Raw genomic sequence first — 27,295 nt, 5'->3', positions numbered from 1 at the left:
TAACTTGCATTTCCTCAGTTTTATTAAAATTATTTAATATCTCTTTATTCTAGTTTTTAAGTTTTTTTATCCTGGTTAAAGGAAGTATATTTTACAACATGTTTAGACCCACTGCCCTTTAGGTAGGGGTAAAATACACATAAATATTGTTATTATATATATATAACTTATGTTTTCCTCACCATTGTATTTGTGCCTAACATATACAAAGCACTAAAATTTTCTAGAAATGAAATAATTTCTTTGACAAGGTTCAGTTTACCAGTATCTCCCCTTTCCCCTACCAGTTAGTCAATCGATATCTTTATGGTATCCGCCTAGAATTACTATATAGCTGAAAGAAGCAAAGGTGGTTTGGTTTCTTAACAGTAGTTCCATCACAAGTTCTCACCCAGGTGGTCATGTTGCCAGAGTTTGTATGAATGAAGATGGGGCAGAGGGCGGGGGGCAAGCCTGGAATGCAGGGAAGTTACATGATGCCTGGCATTTAGTAGGCAATGGCCAGACATGCAGTCTGTTGAGGAATTGTCCTTGCCAAGCCCTCTTTTCAGAATCAATATCCATCATATCTCAACTGCCTGCTGTGGTTATAGGGTAAAGGGTAAGAAGATTTTAGGGAACTTTCTTTAGTTCTCCTAAGACTCCGTATCCACAGTGTTACGTGCACAATGAAATTTTTTTTTTCCATTTTCACTCCCTTGTTCACTAAAGTTTTTTACGTCATACGTGTCAAAAACTCTTTTAAAGTCAAGATCATAGAATTTGAATGAACAATGACATTGAGAAAGTATACTATCTTAGCAAGACCACTTCCAAATTTTGAATTAAAATCTAACCTAGTTCACTATGAGTCGGAATCAACTCAGTGGCACTGGGTTTGGTTTGGTTTTTTGGTTTTTAACCTAGTTTTAAGAACCATAAAGAAAATATAAAATTTTCACCAGAAACAATTTTGGTGTTTAATGGTAACGTAGAAATGGTAGTCTGCATACATTTGTCTTATTTTTCCCCCTACATCAAGACCAAATATAACTTCTACGGTATAAAACTTCTGTGAAGACTCATCTGATACAGAAGTTTTTTTTTTTTTTTTTTTAATTGTGATTTAGGTGGAAGTTTACAGAGCAAATTAGTGTCTCATTAAACAGTTAATATACAAATTGTTCTGTGACATTCCTTGCCAACCCTGCAATGTGCCAGCACTCTGCGCTTCACCCCAGGCTCCCTGTTTCCATTCATCCAGTTTTCCTGTCCCTTCCTACCTTCTTGTCTTTGCTGTTGGGCTGGTGTGCCCATTTCGTCTTCTATACATGATTGAACTGTGAAGCACCTCCTTCGCATGTGTTATTTTTGACCCCATAGACCTCTGTAATCTTTGGCGGAAGGGTGGGAACCTCAGGAGTGACTTCTATACTGAGTTAAAAGGGTGACTGGGGACATACTCTCAGGGTTTCTCCAGTCTCTCTCAGACCAGCAAGCCTAGTCTTTTTTTTTTCTTCCATTCCTTCCTTTCTGTCTCTCTCTCTCTCTTTTTTTTTTTTTTTTTTTGGTGACTTTGAATTTTGTTCTACGTTTTTCTCAAACTAAAATATGAATTTCTGTGTGGTCTCTCATGTATCTTTTCTGTATTTTAAGCATAATGGTGTTCCCTGCAACCAAACCCCTAATCTTATTCATTGTTTTGCTAATTAAAAAAATATAAAAGTTATGGGTTTCAAAGCCATACACATTATTGAAATTGTAAGCCTGTGCTCTGTCTAGTGGCTGTCTTTCATCCTTCTTAATATACTCAGGTAAGGATGCCTTTTAAAATAACACTTTTATCAAATATTAAGTCTAAGGGACTGGTGTATATCTCAACTGCCTCAGCTTCTCTTTTCCTGTCCACCAAATTACTTCATTAGATTATCTCCTAAGGATTATAAATTACGTAATTTTTGTAAATCACTAGACGTAAAACTTTCACCGTTTTAAATCTGCACTGTGCGAGTGTATGTATTTTTCTTTAAATTCGAAAACTTTGTTTTTTAATTGATGTGAAATTCACACAGTATAAAATTAGTCATTTTAAAGTACACAGTTCAGTGGCATTTAGTATATTCACAATGTTATAGGACCATCATCCCACCTCTATCTAGTTCCGAAACGTTTTCATACCTCCTAAAGGAAACTTCAAACCCATTAAGCAGTCACTCCACATAAGCCTTCCATCAAGCTCTTAGCAGCCTAGTCTGCTTTTTGTCTCTGTGGCTTTACCTTTTCTGGATATTTCATAGAAACGAAAACCAAACCCATTGCTGTTGAGTCAGCTCCGACTCATAGCGAGCCTATAGGACAGAGCAGAACTGCTCCACAGGGTTTCCAAGGAGTGCCTGATGGATTTGAACTGCTGATCTTTTGTTTAGCAGCTGTAGCTCTTTAACCACTATACTACCAGGGTTTCCTTCATAGAAACAGAATCGTTCAATATGTGATCTTTGAGGTTCATTCACATTTTAGCATGTGGTGGTACTTTATTCCAATTTCTCCATGTCCTCATTAATACTTGTTATTATCTGATATTTTTGTTTGTTTTGCTTTGATTTGTTTTTATTTTTGTTGTAGCCATCCTCATGGGTATGAAGTGGTATATCATTGTGGTTTTCTTTTGTATTTCCCTAGTGATGACCGTCTCTTCAGTGTTGTTGTATTTATATATATCCATGCATACATATATATTTACAGATGATGAAATCAACTTGTATTTATGTTATCAATTCTGTCTGTCCAGTATTATTTATTGACTAGACTGAACTTAATATATTAAATTTTATTCAGAGCAAAGAACTGGTCTTGCTTTATGGGTATTGACTTGATACACTTATTGGCTTCTCATAGGAAACTCCTGTGCTTACCAGAATAGAAAAACAAAAGCGCAAAGAGGAGGAAGAAGAACGTCAAATTCTTCTAGCAGTTCAGAAGAAGGAGCAGGAACAGATGCTAAGGGAAGAGAGGAAACGGGAGTTAGAGGAAAAGGTCAAGGCAGTGGAAGGTATGTGCGCTTCCTGTGCAGTCTGGAGTGGTGCACGTGTTAATGGAATGGCCCTCCTGTAACCAAAGCTGAATCAAGCTAGGTTCCATCGTTTATCTATTCTATTTCTGGCAATACCTATTTAAATACCTTCTGAATTGTTTTTTTGGCATGTTCATTTATCTGTATCCAACAGTCTTGTTGCCTTTGCACTCCTGCTAAAACACTTGTATTTATCATTCTTCCTGTACCATATAGTCTTTTACTTGTTGCTCTGATTTCTGCTCTATCTCACTTGTAGAACAGAAAAAGGTAGTAAGGTATTGAAGCCAGCTAACCTCACAGACCACCATGCATCTGTCAGTTCGTCATACTGTTATGGCTTGCGTATCGCTGTGATGCTAGGAGCTATGCCACTAGTATTTCAAACACCAGCAGGGTCATCCATGGTGGACCGGTTTCAGTGGAGCTTCCAGACTGAGACAGACTAGGGTGAAGGACTTGGTGAGACACATCAACAAAAACAGGCTAGTGAAAACCCTGTGAATAGAAGCAGAATGTTGTCTGATACAGTACCAAAAGATGAGCCACTCTGGTTGGAAGGCACTCATAATACAACTGAGGAAGAGCTGCCTTCTCAAAGTAGAGTTGACCTTAATGACGGGGATCGAGTAAAGCTTTCGGGCTCTTCATCAGACAGTGCATTGCAATGGGCAAATCTGCTGCAGAAGACTTGAAGTGTTAAAAAGCAAAGATGCCACTTTAAGAATTAAAGTGCGCCTGACCCAACCTGTGGTATTTTCAATTGCCTCATATGCACACAAAAACTGGAGAATGAAAAAGGAAGACTAAAAAAGAACTGATGCCTTGAATCATGGTGTTGGTGGAGAATATTGAATATATCATGGACTGCCGGAAGAATGAACAAGCCTGTCTTGGAAAAAGTAGAGCCAGAGTGCCCTTTGGAAGTGAGGGTGCGAGACTTCATCATCCTTCACATACTTTGGACATGTTATCAGGAGTGACCAGTCCCTGGAGAAGGACATCATGCTTTGTAAGGTAGAGGGTCAGCAAAAAAGAGGAAGACCTTCAATGAGATGGATTGATACAGTGGCTGCAACAGTGTGCTCAAACATAGCAATGATTGTGAGGATGGCGCATGGCTGGACAGTGTTTTGTTGTATTTGGAGTAGCTATAAGTCGGAACCGTTTCGATGGCACCTAAGAACAACAACATCAGAAATAATTTGAATGCGAATAAGAATACTTTAGAAAAGCCCTAAGAGTTTTTCCACTGTACAAATCTAGAATATTAAAATTAATGTTACTAGGGTAAAGTAGCTGTCTTAGACCCAAGTTCAGGTCTTGGTGTAATGAGATTTCATTCTGTTTATATTTAAACTTACAGCATTTATTTCTTGAGGAAAATGTAGTAAAGAAAGAATTGAACACCAGTTTTTGTGATCAATTATGTTAACTTTTAAAAATTTTCCATGTGTAAGTGATAATCTTGAGCTAAAACACTGTGATAAAATGAAGGGAGTTAATAAACGTTGCCAGAAATTCAGGCCAGATTCAGAAGATGACATGGAATGAAGGATATCATTGTTGATGTCAGATGGATCCTGGTTGAAAGCAGAGAATACCAAAAAGATGTTTACCTGTGTTTCATTGACTATGCAAAGGCATTCAGCTGTGTGAATCGTAACAAATTATGGATAACATTGCAAAGAATAGGAATTCCAGAACATTTAATTGGGCTCATGAGGAACCTGTACATAAATCAAGAGGTAGTCTTTCAAACAGAACAAGGGGATACTGCATGGTTTAAAGTTAGGAAAGGTGTGCGTCACGGTTGTATCCTTTCACCACATTTATTCAATCTGTAAGCTGAGTAAATAATCCAAGAAGCTGGACTGTATGAAGAAGAACAGTGTATCAGGTTTGGAGGAAGACTCATTAACAACCTGCTTTATGCAGATGACAAAACCTTGCTTGCTGAAAGTAAATAGAATTTGAAGTGCTTACTGATGAAGATCAAAGACTGCATACAGCTTTCAGTATGGATTGCACTTCAGCATAAAACCAAAATCCTCACAACTGAACCAATAAGCAACATCACGATGAACAGAAAATATTGAAGTTGACAAGGATTTCATTTTACTGGGATCCGCAGTCAACACCCATGGAAGCAGCGGTCAAGAAATCAAAACAACGCCTTGCGTCGGACAAATCTGCTTCAAAAGACTACTCTAAGGCGCGCCTGACCCAATCCATGGTGTTGTCAATCACTTCATATACATGGAAAGCTGGACAATGAATAAGGAAGACCAAAGAAGAATTGACACCTTTGAATTATGCTGTTGGCTAAGAATGTTGAATATCCCATGAACTGCCAAAAGAACGAACAATCTATCTTGGAAAAAGTATAGCCAGAATGCTCCTTGAAAGTGAGGATGGCGAGACTTTGTCTCACATACTTTGGACATGTTATCAGGAGGGATCAGTCCCTGGAGAAGGACATCATGCTTGGTAAAGTAGACGGTCAGCGAAAAAGAGGAAGACCCTCAGTGAGATGGACTGACACAGAACTGGGCAGTGTTTCGTTCTTTTGTACGAAGGGTCGCTATGAGCCGGAACTGACTCGACAGCACCTAACAACACAATAATAAACATTTGCTCCATATTTAATTGAGAGAAAGTTTAAAAGCCAAATTAAAGCCGAAATGAATGGATTACAAACACAAAGAGTACTTTTATAATACACAAGGCCTTAAATATTGTGAATATTTACTATATGGTGAGTATTTTCACAATATTGTTAATATTGTGAAACCAACAAGGGAAGAGCAATATACTAGAAGACAGGGTATACAGAGAAACTGGTAAACGTGAGTAAATCTATTCAAGAATTGACTTTGCAGAACAATAATAAAAATTACAGATTTGGGAGCATACAGAAACAATGTAGTATTAAAATATTGGATAATACAGTGAGAGCTGAAACTCGACTGGACTGTCTTGTTTTTCCAGGGGCCTTTGACAGAGTGTGGTCCTACCTTTTTTCCATCATTCATTTTAGTGGAAAATATTTGAATTTTCCTTCTCTAACAGGTTTCTGCCTTATACAGGTTCCAGCTTTCGCAGGACAGCGTCGTTGAGGTAAAGCTTCCTAAAACATTCTTCTTAAGGGAGAAGCATTAGAAATATTCCCTTTCAAGTCAGGAGGAAAACAAGGATTTCCTCTATCATTGCTTCTTTTCCATATATGATTATAGAACTGTATTCTCTTTTGTTACTTCTTTTGAGTCAGTCCTGACTTGTGGCGACCTTATGTATGACAGAACAAAACATTTGCCCAATCCTGTGCCATCTTTTATTTTCCATAAAGAATATAAATAGTTTAAAGAATGTACAGAATCTTCCGAGAAATTACTGTAACTAATAAGAATTCGGCCAAGTATCTGGATTCAATATCATTATACAAATACCATTATGAATACTTTTTTACAAAGAAGTGTAATAGTGAGCATTCCTGATATTCTAATGGTGTTCTCTAAATATACTTTACCACCAAAAGGAGCCAAGACTCTGAAAAAATGGTTGAATTCTGTATAGGAACAGGAAAAATGCTGAGTCTACACTATCTTGTAAAAGGAAGCATGAAAGATTCCTGGAAATTCTATCAAAAAAATGTCGAAGCCAACCTGAATAGTCTCTCACTGGCCTAAGATGAGACACTTTTAGCATTTTAAAGAAAAAAAAAAAAAAAAACCCTCAATAGGGTAAACCAAAAAAACCCAAATCCGTTGCCATTGAGTCGATTCCGACTCATAGCAACCCTACAGCACAGAGTAGAACTGCCCCATAGGGTTTTCAAGGAGTGCCTGGTGGATTCAAACTGCTGACCTTTTGGTTAGCAGCTGTAACACTTAACCACTACTCCACCAGGGTTTCCCTCAATAGGTTAAGAAGCATTAAATAAATAAATTTAAAACTCATGGTTTCATAATAATATTTTTTAAAAATCACTGGTGACCTTAGTAGGTTAATAGAACAACAACTTGTTATTCTGAAAACTGATAAAATAGAGGGAAAGAGTCAAGCATTTAACTGTTTTCTTCACAGACTATTTCAGAATATTCAGATAATTGGTGACAAAAAGAATAATTATGGTCAATAAATACATCAGGAATAATAGAGTAACAAGTAATGAAAGAATAGATCTAGACAAAGCTTTTCTCAACATTCCATTTCAATTAAGCCTTAATGCCCTAAGCCAGATATAAGCAGACTTTTTCTATAAAGATCCAGACAGTGAATATTTTGCCTTGGAGGCCATGCAGGGATGCGTTCCTTAGAATTTTATTTACAAAATCAACCAGCAGCCCTACATGCTGTGGTTTGCTGTTTGCAGACCTAAAGCATACATTGTATGCGATGAATTAACTTCTTTAAGGGTACTAGGTATATATGGTCCTTAGAAGTATTGAGAAAATAGTCAATTTATTTTTCTCCACATCTTAATTCCTCTTGGAACCCTGGTTAATCAGCAATGGCTGCTAAAAAGCACTAGCTAAAAAGCTGATGATGATGGGTTTTTCAGTAAGTGGTATCAGGATGATTGATTATTGATCGGGGAGAAAATTATATCCCTCCTCATATAATAAGTTCTTCCCTCTCACAATATCTTGAAGATATTCATCAGTTTTTTCCAAAAAATTAGGTCTTTAGTCTACCTGGAACCTTCTTATGGCCATGAGAAGAAAGATTGATATATTTTCCTGTATTTTTTAAAACTTACATGTTACAAAAACAAAGTTAAGAAACAAACCAGAGTGGAAGAAGATAATTTTGAAACATAACCAACAAAGAGCTACTCAGATTATAAAATGCACCTCTCTAAATCAGTAAGAAATCCAACAACCTTTAGAAAAGAAGGCCATGTATATATCAGGAAATTCGCAGAAAAGGAAATTAAATGGCCAGTAAACACTAAAAGGTGTTCAGTATTTCTCTAGTCATAAAAATGCAAATGAAGCCAACAAAATTGCATGTTGTACCCATCAGAATCAACAACGGCATAATTTTGACATTTTACCATACCAAGTGAGTATGAGGTAATTCAAATCACTATCGGAAGAATCATTGATAATATATCTTTGGACGGCACTTTAACAATACCTGATAAAGTTATTATATACATAGTTTCCTGTCTAGCAATTCTACTGCTAGGTTTGCATCCTAGAGAACTCACATATGTGTAGGAGAAGATGTGTTAAATAAATGATTCATTACTGTATTGTTTGCAAGATTCGAACATCGAAATCAACCAGAAAATGGATTAATAGCCTGTGGTATAATCATATGATGAGATACTGTATTGTAGGAAATAAGGTAAAATTTTAAGATCTGATTGTTTGATAGGTGTGGGTATTTATTCATTTAGTTATAATTTTCTTTAAACTTGAGATCATTTTCTTTTTTTTTTTTAAAAAACCACTAATAAAAGTGGTATCTATGTACCTTTGACTCATTAAAGCAGATACAGATTCTTCTGAGTTTATAAATGAAAATAATTCAAATATAACTTGACAGAGAAAATTGTTTTCATGCCATGTTGGTAGCTGTGATCAGGTATGGAGCCTCTCTCTTGGGGAACAGAAATTAGAATTGGGAAAGAAAATAGACTATCTGTCCTGGCTTCTCTTCCTTACAGCTTTGTTTCTTGCTCTCTGACATTGTTGTGCCTCTTCTTCTCCTCTCCTCTTTTCTTTATGCCTGACCTTGTTCTCTGCTAGCAGTAGTATCCTGTCAGGCGAAAAGTGGAGTGCCAAGTGTATTTCACATGGTCATCTCTGTGAGCCAGAAAAAAATTTGTCCTTGCCACCTAGCTCCTTTGCCAGTTCCAGCTGGTATTTTTTCCTTGTTCCCAGCCAAACTTGGCACTTCTCAGGCTTGCTAGGGGCCTGCTGCCAGCTGTGGGGGTGGGGAGCAGAGACAATCCGAGTACATGGATGCCACTGTAGATGCAAAAGCTTGAGCACGTAAATGTGCATATAAAATCCTGTGTGTGTCTGGATTGAGAGCAGTCCTAAAAAAGCAGTATGGTTTTCTTGAGAGAAAGGTAAGCGGATGCCTCTGGTAGTCAGAGGAAGATAATCGTTACTGAACCTTCTACCTTTTCATTTTTCTTCCAGTTCTCTGTTTTCTTCTATCTTGCCCTCCTCCCCCACCCCCACCCCCTCACCCACTGTGAGAACACCATGAGTTAAGGGGAATGGATCCCATTACTTTCTATTTTTCGTAAAACATTCCATGTGCAGAAACATCCTAACTACCAAAAAGAAGGCAGAAGAGGGAAGAGCAAAAAATAATTTCGCGGCACTACTTCAGTGATACTTGTTTCTTCTTTGTCTCAAAACTATTAATAAACATCTGATCACCTATAGAGTACTTACCTCTTGTACCATAATGTTTTGTGTTCATTGTAGATCGAGCTAAGAGGAGAAAGCTCAGGGAAGAACGGGCGTGGCTGCTGGCTCAAGGAAAAGAGCTCCCCCCAGAACTTTCACATCTGGACCCCAGTTCCCCTATGAGGGAAGAAAAAAAGACCAAGGACCTGTGAGTATTTGATAACAACATTAGCAACTGGTAACATTTACTAGCACTCAGGCATTGTGTTCTGCATTTTTGTTTCTCACTGAATCCTTAACAACCCTATGCAGTAGGCAGTGGTTTCACCATTTTAAAGTGTGGAAAACATCAAGTGGCAGACGTGGGACTTGAATGTACAGCTAACAACAGTGCTTTTTTTGACTGTGCACATAGACACACAACTGTGTCCGTCTCTTTTCTCTTACATTCTTGCTCTCATTCTATAAGAACACAGTGATATTTTTCACAAAAGCTCTCCTTCCTCCAACCTTTTACTTTAATGAAATCAGAACCAATATTACAATGTAAAATGGCATCTTGGATGTGTGAAGAGCAGTGTACTAGAGTTTTTCAGTTATTTCTTGTGAAGTAACTAGGTGCTTTTTCTCTTTTTGTTCCTTATTAAAAATTCAAGAAGCAAGCAAGCAAATATATATTCAGTGCTTATGAGCTCCTGCTTCTAGTAATTTTTATACCACAAATGAATTTCAGTAAATGGTAGTGATATACAAAAATCGCATTTTATTACATATTTTGGATTATTATTCTTTACATCACAGAAATATTCATTGTTGTGAAATAAAACCCGGGTAGGAATAGGCTGTTAAATAACTAACATTATAGAATCGTAGTTTGAATTCTGGATCATTTAGGCCAGCCCAGTCATTTTATAGATGAGGAAAGTTATTCCCTTTTTGCTAAAGTGTGCAGTCCCTCATCTTCATATTTTTAGGGAGTGTTAGGAGTGTTGCAGACTAAGTAAAACTATTAGCAGTATTTCAAATCTTGGTTCAGTCATCTATGTGACTATGATTCAAATAAGGAGCTAAGAAAAGAAGGCGATCAGAGTTACCATTAATTTCTTATTCTGTGATTTACAGCTTCGAGCTGGATGATGATTTCACCGCCATGTATAAAGGTCAGTTCCCATCCTCAACTGTTAGGTTTCTGAAGGAAGTATTCCTGTGTGAGTCTGTGAAGTAAGCTGTCCTCTTTGGCTTTCAGTTCTAGATGTGGTAAAGGCTCACAAGGATTCCTGGCCTTTTTTGGAACCTGTGGATGAATCTTATGCCCCTAACTATTACCAGATTATTAAGGTAGAGGCTTTCTTTTTAATTATACCTATTATGTCATCGGTGTCTCTCTTGTTTTTTTTTGTGTGTTATTTCATCTTGCTTCGTTCAACTATTGTTCCTTGAAAATCATGGCTGCTGGGTATAGATCATGCTCTAGGGCAACTCATAACAGCATGATTCCTTAACCTCATGGGGACTAAGAGATGTTTGTTTCTTTGTTTGTTTTTCTCCAATATATTGTAATTAAACAGTTACGTGTCCTTTTCTAGGTCCCCATGGATATTTCAAGTATGGAGAAGAAACTGAACGGAGGTTTATACTGTACCAAGGAGGAATTTGTAAATGACATGAAGACTATGTTCAGGAATTGTCGAAAATATAATGGGGAAAGTAGTGGTAAGTGGGGAGGGAGTTTGCTCTGGCTGCGCCATTTGCTGTGCTGTTACAATCAAGAATAAAATGTCCTCTCTTTTAGAAGGACACATCCCAATGATTCAGACCTTTCTTTAGGACTATAAAGAGAATGCATGTTAAGAGCTGTGGGATTGGGCATTCCAACCACTTACACAATTTTTTCCTAGGAATTCTGTCCTGTCCTACACTGGGGGAGAGGGCAGCTGGCGGCTAACTGGGCTCAGGTTATTTCTCATCATCCCCGAGACCAACCTGGACCTAGATTGTACAATGCCTCCTTAACACAGTTACCTAGATGCTAGACTGAACCTGCGTGGAGCTGACTCTGAAACCATACTGAGAAATCAGCAGAATAGAACTCTGATAAAGTAATTATGGCTCCCACGTACAGAAACTGATTCATTTATGCATTCTGCCAAACTTAGAAACCTTGTGTTACCCTCCCAGACTTGCGGGGATGCTCTCAACTGTCATAATTATTTGTCTTGCCCACCCCCATGTACCAGTGCACTGCTTCTGAGATGTTTGAAAAGCAAACAATACATTTTAGATGACTTTATTTACAATTTTCTTATAGTTTATAGTTCTGTGGGTATCTGAATTTTTCACTCAAAATGCCTTAGTTTGAAAACTCAGTAGATCTAATGACTAGATTTAATATTTCTGGAATTTAGCTCTTTGGATTTTCTGCCTCTATCATGTTCTACCTTCAACTTAATTATAAGGGGAAATAGTCCATAAGGGAACATTAGAGATTTAGGCTGGAAAAAATGTATCCATGTCATAGAAGATTGGCAATGGCTTAAATAATTAAATTTTGACAGGCTTTGGGATAATAGTTCTAGAGTCATTATCACAGCCATACCACCTTGAGCTTCTTGTGGACAGAAACCATGTCCGTATCCATAGCCCTAGAATATAGTATGTGCTCAAGTTGAATTAAGATCAAGGTTTACCCCGATAGCATCTTTTCTCAATTATTAGTAAGACAGTTGTTTTACAGCCTGTAAAAACTACATGGAGGCCAATCCTTGTGTCTTCCTATGACTATAGAGTATACCAAGATGTCTGACAATTTAGAGAGGTGTTTCCATCGGGCAATGATGAAGCATTTTCCTGGCGAAGATGGAGACACGGATGAAGAGTTTTGGATCAGAGAGGATGAAAAGCGAGAAAAGAGACGGAGTCGAGCTGGGCGAAGTAGTGGTAGCCATGTTTGGACCCGCTCCAGAGAACCCGATGGGCCTGGCAGGAAACAGCAGCCCGTGGAAAATGGAGGAAAGTCACTGCCTCCTGCACGTTGCCGCGCTTCCTCTTCTGGGGATGATCAGAATAGCAGTTCCACACAGCTCCCTCGGGAGGTGGGGGCTTCCAATGGCCAAGGCTTTTCTCTTTCCCTGCATTACAGTGGGATGCCCAACCAGGCACCTCTTTTAAACCAGATGGTAAGGAACAGCCTAAATTCTGTTGTGGTTTCCCCTAGGTGGTAAATTCTTAGGGAAATAAAGGTTACTTAATTAACTCCACTTCCAAAATAACTTTTTTGTAAATGGATGTTTTCTCTTTCCCCCATCTGCCCTTTCTTTGTTTTTCCTTTATTTTAAAAGTCCCTTCTCTTAATCCTTTGATCCATGCCTTCTCAAATTGGTTCTTGGGGGGCTGAATAAAATCTTAACTCTTTATGGATAAAGCTCAGATACATGTACACTATACAATCTGATACACAGCCTTTCTCTAGTGCTAAAATTTCATGGTGGGGGCAATTGGTGGGGGAAAATGGCTAAGAAGACTCCATAAAAACCAAAACTAAACCGGTTGTCTCATAGCAACCCCATGTATTTCAGAATAGAACTGTGCTCCATGGGGTTTTCAGTGGCTGATTTTTTTTTTAAGTAACTCACCAGATCTTTCTTCCATGGCACCTCTGGGTAGACTCAGACCTTTTGGATAGCAACCGAGCACATTAACCCTAACGGTTTGGAACACTCAGGGACTCCAGAAAGACTCCTTAGGAGGCAATAATGAAGAAGAGATTGAGAAACACTGATTTAATCTTGTCTCCTAGAGATGGAAATTGCTTTGATCTCAGGGCTAATCCTGGTCTAGACAACCGTGTGTGCTAGCAGTGTTCCCTTTCTTGGAACTATATGCCGAGTTGTTAGTGGTCTGTGTTATTGTTATTTTAACAGTACTTTTCTTCGTCAGGCAACTCCCAGTTCTCTACCTAATGTCTGTGCTTTCTCTCTTTGTTTTCTTCTTGCTTCCCCAATGGCTTCCAGAGACCAGCGGTACCAGGAGCATTTGGCCCTCTTCAGGGATCAGATCCTGCCGTCTTATATGGCTCCTCTAGAGTCCCAGAACCACATCCTGGAGAGCCTGTTCAGCATCATCAACCCTTTGGCATGCAGGTAAGGAGCCTTTTCAGAAAATGCAGGTGCAGAGGATCCCAGAAGTAAGTTTCAGAGATACAACCTCTTTCCATGTTAAATTTAATTCACCGTTTCCTATCCTGAAGAGCCTGTCCTTATAGGTGAAGCACATTACAAGACCTGCCTTAATCTGTAAGTCTGGTGAACTCTGCTCTTTCTCTTTTCTTCTTCCAGTCCCCAGTTGGAATGAACAGCCACCGAGGACCCAGGCTAGGAACACCTGAAGAGAAGCAAGTGTGTGGGGGGCTGACACATCTTTCTAGCATGGGCTCGCATCCTGGATCCTTGCAGCTTGGGCAGATAAGTGGCCCCAGTCAGGATGGAAACATGTATCCCCCAGCTCAATTCCAGCCAGGATTTATTCCTCCCAGGCATGGTGGGGCTCCAACCCGACCCCCAGACTTTCCTGAAAGCTCAGAAATTCCTCCCAGCCACATGTACCGATCATATAAGTACCTGAATCGAGTACACCCTGCTGTCTGGAATGGGAACCATGGTGCTACAAACCCAGGGCCCTTGGGGCCAGATGAAAAGCCCCCCCTGGGGCCAGGACCCTCTCACCAGCCTCGCACTCTTGGTCATATGATGGATTCCCGAGTGATGCGACCACCTCTCCCGCCAAACCAGTGGACTGAACAATCAAACTTCCTACCTCATGGAGTTCCTTCTTCAGGGTATCTGCGCCCAGCCTGTAAATCTGCTATACATCGGTTACAGCCTCCAGCCGCAGCGCATGGTTCTTTGTTTGGAACACCCTCCCCAGCTCTACGAGGGGTCCAGGGAGGGGACTCCATGATGGACAGCCCAGAGATGATTGCCATGCAGCAGCTTTCCTCCCGTGTTTGCCCACCAGGTGTGCCTTACCACCCCCGACAGCCCACTCCCCATTTACCTGGCCCTTTTCCACAGGTAGCTCACTCAGCATCAGTAAGTGTATCAGCCCCCAAGCCTGCCTTGGGGAACCTTGGGAGGACACAGGATAACAGTGAAACAAAAGAGCCTGAGAATGACCGAGGTAATTGACATTGTCACTTTTATCTGACTTTGGGCTCTTTAAGCTGTTAACGCATAAGTAATCTTGTCACACAGAGCATCAAACCAAATGAAAACTGGCGTCAGCCACCTTTTCTTGAACTTCTCAGGGTTGGACCAACCATAGTACTGCTTTCGGTCCAAAGATCCAAAAGATTTTCTGGTAATAACGATGACCGCTACATAGATATAGCATGCTCTGTGCCAGGCACCCTTTTCGAGAATTGTACATACATTCATTTAATCCTTAGAACAAGCCATGGAGATGGCTATTTATTCGTGTTTTTACAGATGGAGAAACCGAGGCACTGACAGACGGTTTGCCCAGTTTTAAGTTGCGGAGCTGAGATTTGAACCCAGGCAGGCTAGATCCAGCATCCATGCTCTTAACCACTGCATCATCATACTGCCTTGAAAAATATCACGGAATAAGTTTTCAGTGTTTTACCTAAAGCGTAGTTCTTCCCATCCTTGTGTTCCTTGGACACATACCTGCCTTTAGGAAGAGGAATAGTGAGATCTGGTGGGCTGGGTAGTGGATCTTGAAGCAAAAATACCACTTAAGAGTAAACTTCAAACTGGGAGAGAGAGAGATGAAAAGAACACTTTGTGTAATTAAAGCTTATTTCTAGGATAGCTGTCTAGCATATGTTGTATATAATTTCTCAGTTCACGATGGAGAATGAAGACGTGAACTTTTATGAAGTACGAAAATTCCACATTAAATTTGTGGTAGGCCTAGAACTCAAATTTACTTCCAGTGTTTCTGTTGGGGAAAGGCCTACTTTGTGAATACCAGCACTATTAGAATTTTCTAGTTCTGGTTTCAAATGATGTCTGGACTTCAGAGCTTTAAAAGAGTCCCAGTAGTGAAACCATGGGTAAGTCTGCTAGTTGACATGTTTTATGTTAACTGAATAATGAAAAGTGCGGATTTTAATTTGCATTGCACAACTCATACCTTTGTTCTTCAAAGCCGGCTTCACAGGTATCCTTGGATCCTAATAGATATTTAAAGGTCTTTATGAATCCTTACTCTTGTTCTCAATATGATACCATAATCTCTGTGTGGCATGTTTTCAAAACAACCACAACTCTGTCCCTAGAAAAGATTCTAAGAAGTCTGTGTTCATGGGTTGATTCGGTAGTGAGATATGGAATTCTGAGGTTGTGATTAAGAATTTGCGTCTAGTGTAATAATTTGATTGAATTTTCTTTTTTAGTTTCATGCTGTATACAGTGTTTTCAAGATATCCAGACAAGATGAATATGTTCATTCAACAAATATCGATTGAGTCCCCACTGTATGCAAGTACCGAGAACAGAGTGGGAAACAGCCCAGCTCCTGTAGAGCTTATATTCTGATGGAGTGGAAATCAGGGACCCTAGCTTTCCTGAGTGTCGATGAGGCCCTAGTCCCCACTGTGTGAATTTCAAAGCTTCCCAGTCTAGCCAGCAATTCTAGTGACAACCGTAGCTTCCTGCCATATTTCACACGTGTCTGCGCGTAGTCCATAAGCCATAAATTATCTCACATCCTCTTACTGATCTGACGAGAACAACATATGAAGAGGGAGGCAAGAGCGTCTCTGTTGTTTGGCAGGCTTTTGGAGTAGCTTAGAGGGCCATGAAATGGAGCATCTAAGGACCCCTTTCAGGGACTCTTTTAAAAATTTCTAGCTGTGGCTTGAGTGGCCCCACATGCACTTCAGCCTTGCCTTTCCTCATCTGGCTACTTATCTTGTTGCTTTCATTACCATCTCCATCAGTATTGCCATTATCAGCTGCCAGTTTATTTTGTTCTCCATTTTTCTTGCAGCAGAGCCTTTGCCTGGGCTTGAGGAGAAACCACCAAGTGTTGGTGCTTCAGAGGAGGTGTACCTCAAACAACTACCTCACCCTGCACCTCCCCTGCAGACTGATTGTACCAGGCAGAGCTCACCCCAAGAAAGGGAGACAGAGGCCCCCGAGCTCAAAAGCGACTCCTCAGAATCTGGAGACAACTGCAAAGCAACCAAGGGAAAGAATACCTGGCCCTCAGATAGCAGCTACAGCAGCCCAGCTGCCCAAGGATGTATGAGAGACCTTTCCACTGTGGCAGAGAGAGGGGCTCTACCCGAAAATGGAGTGATCAGTGAAGCATCCCCTTGTGGATCAGAGGGGAAGAGCCTTGGTGCTAGTGGTTCAGAAAAGCCACTCTGCCCCAGAGGCAAAATATTGCAGGAAACCATGCTGTGTACAGGACAGAACGCAACTACACCTCCCAGTGCAGATCCCAATTTGATGGGAGGCCCTGTAAGCCAGTTTTCTCCCCTGTACATGCCAGGCCTGGAGTATCCAAATTCAGCTGCGCATTACCACATCAGTCCAGGCCTGCAGGGTTTGGGCCCTGTGATGGGAGGGAAATCCTCAGTATCACACCCTCAGCATTTCCCCCCTAGGGGCTTTCAATCTAATAGCCCTCATTCTGGCATCTTTCCCCGATATCGCCCCCACCAAGGAATGACGTATTCGTACCAGCCACCACCTCAGCCTTCCTATCATCACTATCAGCGAACTCCTTATTACACGTGTCCACAGGGCTTTTCTGACTGGCAAAGACCTCTCCATCCCCAGGGAAGCCCAAGTGGGCCCCCATTTACTCAGCCTCCCCCACCAAGGCCTATCTTCTCAGATAAGAATGCCATGGCTAGCCTGCAAGGCTGTGAGACACTGAATGCTGCCTTAACTTCCCCAACCCGAATGGATGCAGTGGCTACTAAGGTTGTCCCAACTGACGGGCAGAATCCTGGTCCAGAGGAAGAGAAGCTGGATGAATCTATGGAGAGGCCAGAGAGTCCCAAAGAGTTTTTAGACCTGGACAACCATAATGCAGCTACGAAGCGACAGAGTTCGTTGTCAGCCAGCGAATATCTTTATGGAACTCCTCCTCCATCTCTGAGTTCAGGGATGGGTTTTTGTTCATCTGCTTTCCCACCCCGTGGTGTGATGCTACAAACGGGGCCTCCTTACACACCTCAGCAGCCAACCAGTCACTTCCAACCCAGGGCTTATTCTTCCCCTATGGCTGCTCACCCACCTCACCATCCAGTGGCTGCTCAGCCTAATGGCCTCCCTCAGGAGGGCCCCATCTACCACTGCCAAGAAGAAGGCATGGGTCACTTTCAAGCTGTAATGATGGAACAAATTGGCACTGGAAGTGGGATAAGGGGACCTTTCCAGGAAATGTACAGACCATCAGGGTAAGATTGTGTTGTTTTTGTTTGTTTCTGAAAAAAGAATGTTAATTCTAAAAAGAAAAATGGACTTAGGAATGAAGAGAAACTTCGGTGGTCTGAGACCAAGAAAAGCACGTGAATCATTAACATTGGAGACTTGGTGGAAATTACTGTGGCTTAAAGCCACACTTTATCTTTGGCTATTTTTTTTTTTTTTTTTCTCATTAAAAGGAATTGGCATTTAGGTGACTATTTAGGTTTTGATATTGGAAACTTGTTAACCACAGTTGGACAGCCGTTGGCAGAGGCAGAATTTCGACACTCTGACCGTGACGAAAGAGGCCTCTCAAACTCTGGAGGAGCGGAGAGAAGAGATTATGTGTGCTTTTAAAGTGTTACTCTGTTGCTCTCATCTCTTCCCCAGCTTTGAATAAAAATGTCAGGTTTATCCAGAATTGGAACAAATCGAGTATTACCCCATGAGAACTCTTACATAGTGATCCTTTCAAGACCCAGTGAGGTGATCTGCAATCCAGAAAGTTTTCAAATTAATAATATGTAAAACACGGTTAGATGGAGCTGCTTATATTAAAGTTATAAAGCCTAATCATGAAGCCAGTACCACCCAACTTAAAAACCAGTGTGTTCCTCCCCTGTGTCATCCCCGTTGTCTCACAGCCTCACCCTTCCCAACACGCTGTTTAGTAACGCTCTGCCACAGTTGCTTTATACCTTCATCCCCAAATACTTCAGGACATCCTTCTACACAGTCTCAAAACCATCATCGTTCCCGAGGAAAATAGTGTTAATAGTATCTAATCTAGGGACCAGATTTAAATTTCCCAATTTGTCCCCAGAACGTCTTCTATGTTTCTCTGTTTTGCTTTATTTTTTATGACCCCAGGTCCAGTGCAGGGCAACACTTACACATTTGACAGCTATGGCTGTCTAATGTACAACAATCCTCTTGTCATTTTTGTTGTTGTTGTTTTATTTTGCTTTGTTTTTTAAAGCGTCCAGGCTGGTCCTCATGTAGTTTTCCCAGGTTCTGGATTTGTTTCATTGTCTCCTGATGTTTAGAGTCAGATTAAGCACTTTTGTCAGAAATACTAAGTAGGTGATGTTATGTACCTTTTTATTGCATCAGACCAGGAGCACATAATATCAGTTTGTGCCATTATTAAAGTGTCTTTTTATTCTTAGTAGTTAATACACCTTTGTTAATTCTTAACCATTCCTTTCTTCTGGTTATAGAATGCAAATGCATCCTGTCCACTCACAGTCCTCGTTCCCGAAGACCCCAGCATCAGCAGCATCGCAGGAAGAGCTGCCACCACAAAAACCCCCGACACTTCCTCTGGATCAGGTAAGCGTTATAAAATATTGGAGTTTTCCTTATTACTCCAGGTGGTTTGGAAATGAGTGTATGACCACATTGTTGTTCTGTAAAAATCTTTAAATGTATTCTGTCCATACAGGAACCTTTCCTGAAAAGGGCTTGATGTCCTGCAGGCAGCCAGGTATAAAGGGCCACAGGGACCCTATGCTCCCAGCTGGTTCTACAGGGAAAAAGCAAGAGAAGAGGACTTGGAAGTAGCTTCTGTGCTGTTTCCACGTGTTCCTTCTTCCTGTTCTTATATGGAATCCAGGTTTTGTAGGGCTATGTAAACCTCTTTTTTTTTTTTTTTTCCAAGCTGGCTGTTAACATTTCCTTTGATAGAATTCTTTGTCTATTTTATTCATTCCACTATTTTATTTGGAGGGGACTAGTTAGTCAAGTTTTAGAAGAATAGTAGCTACCTTTGAGTGCTGCTTCTGTGCCAGGCACTGTGCTCATGTCTTATCGAATCCTTTTCTCAACCCACATGATGTAATTGTCATCATCATCATCGTTATTCCCTAACGGGCAAGAAGTTTTACAGCTACTAAGTGATGGGTCTGGGGTTTACATCGAGAGGTCAAGGACTTTAGAGCCCACCCTCTGGAAGTAAATCATGACTCATGAAACAAAGTCAAGCCCTAAAAAGATGCTCAATATCATTATCCATTAGGAAAATGTAAATCAAAACCATGAGATACTGCTTCACACCCACTAAGATGGCTACTATTTTTAAAAAGGAAAATGACAAATATTGACAAGGATGTGGAAAAATTAGAATTTTTGTCCACTGCCAGTGGGAATGTAAAACGGTGAAGCATACCATAAACCCACTGCTGTCGAGTCAATTCCGACTCATAGCGACCCTTATGACTCAGCAGTTCCACTCCTAGGTATATGCCCAAATAGTTTGAAAGCAAGAATTCAAGCAGGTGCTTGTATACCAGTGTTTGTTGGAGCATTATTAAAAATAGCCAAGGAGGCGGGGCCAAGATGGCGGACTAGGTGGACGCTACTGCGGATCCCTCTTGCAACAAAGACTCGGAAAAACAAGTGACTCGATCACATACATAACAATCTACAAACCCTGAACAACAAACACAGATTTAGAGACGGAGAACGAACAAATACGGGGAGGCAGCGATTGTTTTCAGAGCCTGGAGCCAGCGTACCAGTCAGCGGATTTTCTGGAAAAACTACTTTCCCAGTGATGGCTTGGAGACAGCAGTCCATATCAAACCACATAAAGAAGCAGACCATGACAGCTTCTCCAACCCCCCAAACAAAAGAATCAAAATCTTTCCCAAATGAAGATACAATCCTGGAATTATCAGATACAGAATATAAATAACTAATTTACAGAATGCTTCCAGACATCACAAATGAAATAAGGCAAACTGCAGAAAAAGCCAAGGAACACACTGATAAAACTGTTGAAGAACTCAAAAAGATTATTCAAGAACATAGTGGAAAAATTAATAAGTTGCAAGAATCCATAGAGAGACAGCATTCAGAAATCCAAAAGATTAACAATAAAATTACAGAATTAGACAACGCAATAGGAAGTCAGAGAAGCAGACTCGAGCAATTAGAATGTAGACTGGGACATCTGGAGGACCAGGGAATCAACACCAACATAGCTGAAAAAAAATCAGATAAAAGAATTAAAAAAAATGAAGAAACCCTAAGAATCATGTGGGACTCTATCAAGAAGGATAACTTGCAGGTGATTGGAGTCCCAGAACAGAGAGGGGGGACAGAAAACACAGAGAAATAGTTGAAGAACTCCTGACACAAAACTTCCCTGACATCGTGAAAGACGAAAGGATATCTATCCAAGATGCTCATCGAACCCCATTTAAGATTGATCCAAAAAGAAAAACACCAAGAAATATTATCATCAAACTTGGCAAAACCAAAGATAAACAGAAAATTTTAAAAGTAGCCAGGGAGAAAAGAAAGGTTTCCTTCAAGGGAGAATCAATAAGAATAAGTTCAGACTACTCAACAGAAACCATGCAGGCAAGAATGGAGTGGGACGACATATACAGAGCACTGAAGGAGAAAAACTGCCAGCCAAGGATCATATATCCAGCAAAACTCTCTCTGAAATATGAAGGCGAAATTAAGATATTTACAGATAAACACAAGTTTAGAGAATTTGCAAAAACCAAACCAAAGCTACAGGAAATACTAAAGGATATTGTTTGGTCAGAAAACCAATAATATCAGATACCAGCACAACACAAGGTCACAAAACAGAACGTCCTGATATCAACTCAAATAGGGAAATCACAAAAACAAATTAAGATTAATTAAAATATATGTATATATATACTCATAACAGGGAATCACGGAAGTCAATAGGTAAAAGATCACAACAATCAAAAAGAGGGACTAAATACAGGAGGCATTGAACTGCCAGATGGAGAGTGATACAAGGCGATATAGAACGATACAAGTTAGCTTTTCACTTAGAAAAATAGGGGTAAATAATAAGGTAACCACAAAAAGGTATAACAACTCCATAACTCACGATAAAAGCGAAGAAAAATGTAACGACTCAACTAACATAAAGTCAAACACCACGAAAATGAGGATCTCACAATTTACTAAGAAAAACGTCTCAGCACAAAAAAGTATGTGGAAAAATGAAATTGCCAACAACACACATGAAAAGGCATCAAAATGGCAGCACTAAAAACTTATTTATTTATAATTACGCTGAATGTAAATGGACTAAATGCACCAATAAAGAGACAGAGAGTCACGGACTGGATAAAGAAACACGATCCATCTATGTGCTGTCTACAAGAGACACACGTTAGACTTAGAGACACAAACAAACTAAAACTCAAAGGATGGAAAAAAATATATCAAGCAAACAATAAGCAAAAAAGAAGAGGAGTAGCAATATTAATTTCTGACAAAATAGACTTTAGACTTAAATCCGCCACAAAGGATAAAGAAGGACACTATATAATGATAAAAGGGACAATTGATCAGGAAGACATAACCATATTAAATATTTATGCACCCAATGACAGGGCTGCAAGATACATAAATCAAATTTTAACAGAATTGAAAAGTGAGATAGACACCTCCACAATTATAGTAGGAGACTTCAACACACCACTTTCAGGGAGAAGGACAGGACATCCAGTAAGAAGCTCAATAGAGACACGGAAGACCTAATTACAACAATCAACCAACTTGACCTCATTGACTTATACAGAACTCTCCACCCAACTGCTGCAAAGTATACTATTTTTCTAGCTCACATGGAACATTCTCTAGAATAGACCACATATTAGGTCATAAAACAAACCTTTGCAGAGTCCAAAACATCGAAATATTACAAAGCATCTTCTCAGACCACAAGGCAATAAAACTAGAAATCAATAACAGAAAAACTAGGGAAAAGAAATCAAATACTTGGAAACTGAACAATACCCTCCTGAAAAAAGACTGGGTTATAGAAGACATCAAGGAGGGAATAAGGAAATTCATAGAATGCAACGAGAATGAAAATACTTCCTATCAAAACCTCTGGGACATAGCAAAAGCAGTGCTCAGAGGCCAATTTATATCAATAAATGCACACATACAAAAAGAAGAAAGAGCCAAAATCAGAGAACTGTCTCTACAACTTGAACAAATAGAAAGTGAGCAACAAAAGAACCCATCAGGCACCAAAAGAAAACAAATAATAAAAATTAGAGCTGAACTAAATGAAGTAGAGAACAGAAAAACAATTGAAAGAATTAACAAAGCCAAAAGCTGGTTCATTGAAAAAATTAACAAAATTGATAAACCATTGGCTAGACTGACTAAAGAAATACAGGAAAGGAACCAAATAACCTGAATAAGAAACGAGAAGGACCACATCACAACAGAACCAAATGAAATTAGAAGAATCATTTCAGATTACTATGAAAAATTGTACTCTAACAAATTTGAAAACCTAGAAGAAATGGAGGAATTCTTGGAAAAACACTACCTACCTAAACTAACACATTCAGAAGTAGAACAACTAAATAGACCCATAACAAAAAAAGAGATTGAAACGGTAATCAAAAAACTTCCAACAAAAAAAAGCCCTGGCCCGGACGGCTTCACTGCAGAGTTCTACCAAACTTTCAGAGAAGAGTTAACACCACTACTACTGAAGGTATTTCAAAGCATAGAAAATGACGGAATACTACCCAACTCATTCTATGAAGCCACCATCTCCCTGATACCAAAACCAGGTAAAGACATTACAAAAAAAGAAAATTATAGACCTATATCCCTCATGATCATAGATGCAAAAATCCTCAACAAAATTCTAGCCAATAGAATCCAACAACACATCAAAAAAATAATTCACCCTGATCAAGTGGGATTTATACCAGGTGTGCAAGGCTGGTTTAATATCAGAAAAACCATTAATGTAATCCATCACATAAATAAAACAAAAGATAAAAACCACATGATCTTATCAATTGATGCAGAAAAGGCATTTGACAAAGTCCAACACCCATTTATGATAAAAACTCTTAGCAAAATAGGAATTGAAGGAAAATTCCTCAACATAATAAAGGGCATCTATGCAAAGCCAACAGCCAATATCACTCTAAATGGAGAGAACCTGAAAGCATTTCCCTTGAGAACGGGAACCAGACAAGGATGCCCTTTATCACCGCTCTTATTCAACATCGTACTTGAAGTCCTAGCCAGGGCAATTAGGCTAGATAAAGAAATAAAGGGTATCCAGATTGGCAAGGAGGAAGTAAAGTTATCACTATTTGCAGATAACATGATCTTATACACAGAAAACCCTAAGGAATCCTCCAGAAAACTACTGAAACTAATAGAAGAGTATGGCAGAGTCTCAGGTTATAAAATAAACATACAAAAATCACTTGGATTCCTCTACATCAACAAAAAGAACACCGAAGAGGAAATAACCGAATCAATACCATTCACAGTAGCCCCCAAGAAGATAAAATACTTAGGAATAAATCTTACCAAGGATGTAAAAGACCTATACAAAGAAAACTACAAAGCTCTACTACAAGAAATTCAAAAGGACATACGTCAGTGGAAAAACATACCTTGCTCATGGATAGGAAGACTTAACATAGTAAAAATGTCTATTCTACCAAAAGCCATCTATACATATAACGCACTTCCGATCCAAATTCCAATGTCATATTTTAAGGGGATAGAGAAACAAATCACCAATTTCATATGGAAGGGAAAGAAGCCCCGGATAAGCAAAGCATTACTGAAAAAGAAGAAGAAAGTGGGAGGCCTCACTCTACCTGATTTCAGAACCTATTATACAGCCACAGTAGTCAAAACAGCCTGGTACTGGTATAACAACAGGCATATAGACCAATGGAACAGAATTGAGAACCCAGATATAAATCCATCCACGTATGAGCAGGTGATATTTGACAAAGGACCAGTGTCAGTTAATTGGGGAAAAGATAGTCTTTTTAACAAATGGTGTTGGCATAACTGGATATCCATTTGCAAAAGAATGAAACAGGACCCATACCTCACACCATGCACAAAAGTAACTCCAAGTGGATCAAAGACCTCAACATAAAGACTAAAACGATAAAGATCATGGAAGAAAAAATAGGGACAACCCTAGGAGCCCTAATACAAGGCATAAACAGAATACAAAACATTACCAAAAACGATGAAGAGAAACCCGATAACTGGGAGCTCCTAAAAATCAAACACCTATGCTCATCTAAAGACTTCACCAAAAGAGTAAAAAGACTACCTACAGACTGGGAAAGAATTTTCAGCTATGACATCTCCGACCAGCGCCTGATCTCTAAAATCTACATGATTCTGTCAAAACTCAACCACAAAAAGACAAACAACCCAATCAAGAAGTGGGCAAAGGATGTGAACACACATTTCACTAAAGAAGATATTCAGGCAGCCAACAGATACATGAGAAAATGCTCTCGATCATTAGCCATTAGAGAAATGCAAATTAAAACTACGATGAGATTCCATCTCACACCAACAAGGCTGGCATTTATCCAAAAAACACAAAATAATAAATGTTGGAGAGGCTGCGGAGAGATTGGAACTCTTATACACTGCTGGTGAGAATGTCAAATGGTACAACCACTTTGGAAATCCATCTGGCGTTATCTTAAACAGTTAGAAATAAAACTACCATACAACCCAGAAATCCCACTCCTCGGAATATACCCTAGAGATACAAGAGCCTTCACGCAAACAGATATATGCACACCCATGTTTATTGCAGCTCTGTTTACAATAGCAAAAAGCTGGAAGCAACCAAGGTGTCCATCAACGGATGAATGGGTAAATAAATTGTGGTATATTCACACAATGGAATACTACGCACCGAAAAAGAACAGTGACGAATCTGTGAAACATTTCACAAGATGGAGGAACCTGGAAGGCATTATGCTGAGCGAAATTCGTCAGAGGCAAAACGACAAATATTGTATAAGACCACTATTATAAGATCTTGAGAAATAGTAAAAACTGAGAAGAACACATACTTTTGTGGTTACGAAGGGGGGAGGGAGGGAGGGAGGGAGGGGGTTTTTTATTCATTAATCAGTAGATAAGAACTGCTTTGGGTGAAGGGAAAGACAACACTCAATACATGGAAGGTCAGCTTAGTTGGACTGGACCAAAAGCAAAGAAGTTTCCAGGATAAAATGAATGCTTCAAAGGTCAGCAGACCAGGGGCGGGGGTCTGGGGAACATGGTTTGAGGGGACTTCTAAGTCAATTGGCAAAATAATTCTATTATGAAAACATTCTGCATCCCACTTTTAAATGTGGCATCTGGGGTCTTAAATGCTAACAAGCAGCCATCTAAGATGCATCAGTTGGTCTCAACCCACCTGGAGCAAAGGAAAATGAAGAACACCAAGGTCACATGACAACTAAGAGCCCAAGAGGCAGAAGGGGCCACATGAACTAGAGACCTACATCATCCTGAGACCAGAAGAACTAGTTGGTGCCCAGCCACAATTGATGACTGCCCTGACAGGGAGCACAACAGAGACCTCCTGAGGGAACAGGAGATCAGTGGGATGCAGACCCCAATTTCTCATAACAAGACCATACTTAATGGTCTGACTGAGACTAGAGGAATCCCGGCGGCCATGCTCCCCAGGCCTTCTGTTGGCACAGGACAGGAACCATCCCCGAAGACAACTCATCAGACATGAAAGGGACTGGTCAGCGGGTAGGAGAGAGATGCTGATGAAGAGTGAGCTAATTATATCAGGTGGATACTTGAGAGTGTGTTGGCAACTCTTGTCTGGAGGGGGGATGGGAGGATCGAGAGAGAGGAAAGCTGGCAAAATTGTCACGAAAGGAGAGACTGAAAGGGCTGACTCAATAGGGGGAGAGCAAGTGGGAGTATGGAGTAAGATGTATGTAAACTTATATGTGACAGACTGATCGGATTTGTAAACGTTCACTTGAAGCTTAATAAAAGTTAATAAAAAAAAAAATAGCCAAAAGGTATAAATAGTCTAAGTGTCCATCAACAGGTGAATGGATAAACAAAATGTAATACATGCATATGGTGGGATATTATTCAGTCATAAAAAGGAAGGAAGAACTAACACTTGTTACAATGTGGATGAACCTAGGAGAGCATTATGCTGGGTGAAAGAAATCACACACAAAGGCCACATTTTGTGTGATTATGTTTATATGAAATATCCAGAATAGGTAAAGTCATAGAGACAGAAGGCAGATTAGTGGTTGCCAGGGAAAGGGAAATGAGGAGTGACTGCTTAATGGATACGGGGCTTCCTTTTGGGATGATGAAAAGATTTTGAATCAGGTAGAGGTGATGGTTGTGCCACATTGTGAATATAATGTCACTGAATTGTACACTTAAAAATGTCGAAAATGGGAAATTTTAAGTTAGGTGTATTTTTTACCACAATAAAATTTAAAAACTTTAACAACAAAAAGCCGTTTTCTCAGATGTCCAGGAATGTGTACAGCTTTTTCCTCTTTGGTTTACTGAGTTTTTTTTTTTTTTTTAACAATTGTGTCTTGTTTCTCTCTCTC

At 39.8% G+C, this 27,295-nt stretch overlaps 1 protein-coding gene across 8 annotated transcripts in view; it reads left to right on the top strand.

Annotated features, from left to right (window-relative positions):
* LOC126075034 (cat eye syndrome critical region protein 2) overlaps positions 1-27,295 on the top strand; it is a 170,441-nt gene that overhangs the window by 142,621 nt on the left and 525 nt on the right. For 6 of the 8 annotated variants that reach the window (XM_049882121.1, XM_049882127.1, XM_049882122.1 and 3 more), the window contains 10 exons: positions 2,878-3,031; positions 9,505-9,634; positions 10,549-10,586; positions 10,673-10,764; positions 11,013-11,139; positions 12,211-12,602; positions 13,437-13,565; positions 13,761-14,601; positions 16,438-17,860; positions 19,091-19,202. In XM_049882121.1, the coding sequence (XP_049738078.1) occupies positions 2,878-3,031; positions 9,505-9,634; positions 10,549-10,586; positions 10,673-10,764; positions 11,013-11,139; positions 12,211-12,602; positions 13,437-13,565; positions 13,761-14,601; positions 16,438-17,860; positions 19,091-19,202 (3,438 nt within the window). The remainder of the gene's footprint in view (positions 1-2,877; positions 3,032-9,504; positions 9,635-10,548; positions 10,587-10,672; positions 10,765-11,012; positions 11,140-12,210; positions 12,603-13,436; positions 13,566-13,760; positions 14,602-16,437; positions 17,861-19,090; positions 19,203-27,295) is intronic. The other 2 variants (XM_049882124.1, XM_049882123.1) reach the window with 2 other exon arrangements.

The sequence above is a fragment of the Elephas maximus genome, chromosome 4, assembly GCF_024166365.1.
Source record: "Elephas maximus indicus isolate mEleMax1 chromosome 4, mEleMax1 primary haplotype, whole genome shotgun sequence".
NCBI lineage: Eukaryota > Metazoa > Chordata > Mammalia > Proboscidea > Elephantidae > Elephas > Elephas maximus.
The sequence above is the reverse complement of the archived record's forward strand: the minus strand, read 5'-3'. Positions and strand labels throughout refer to the sequence as shown.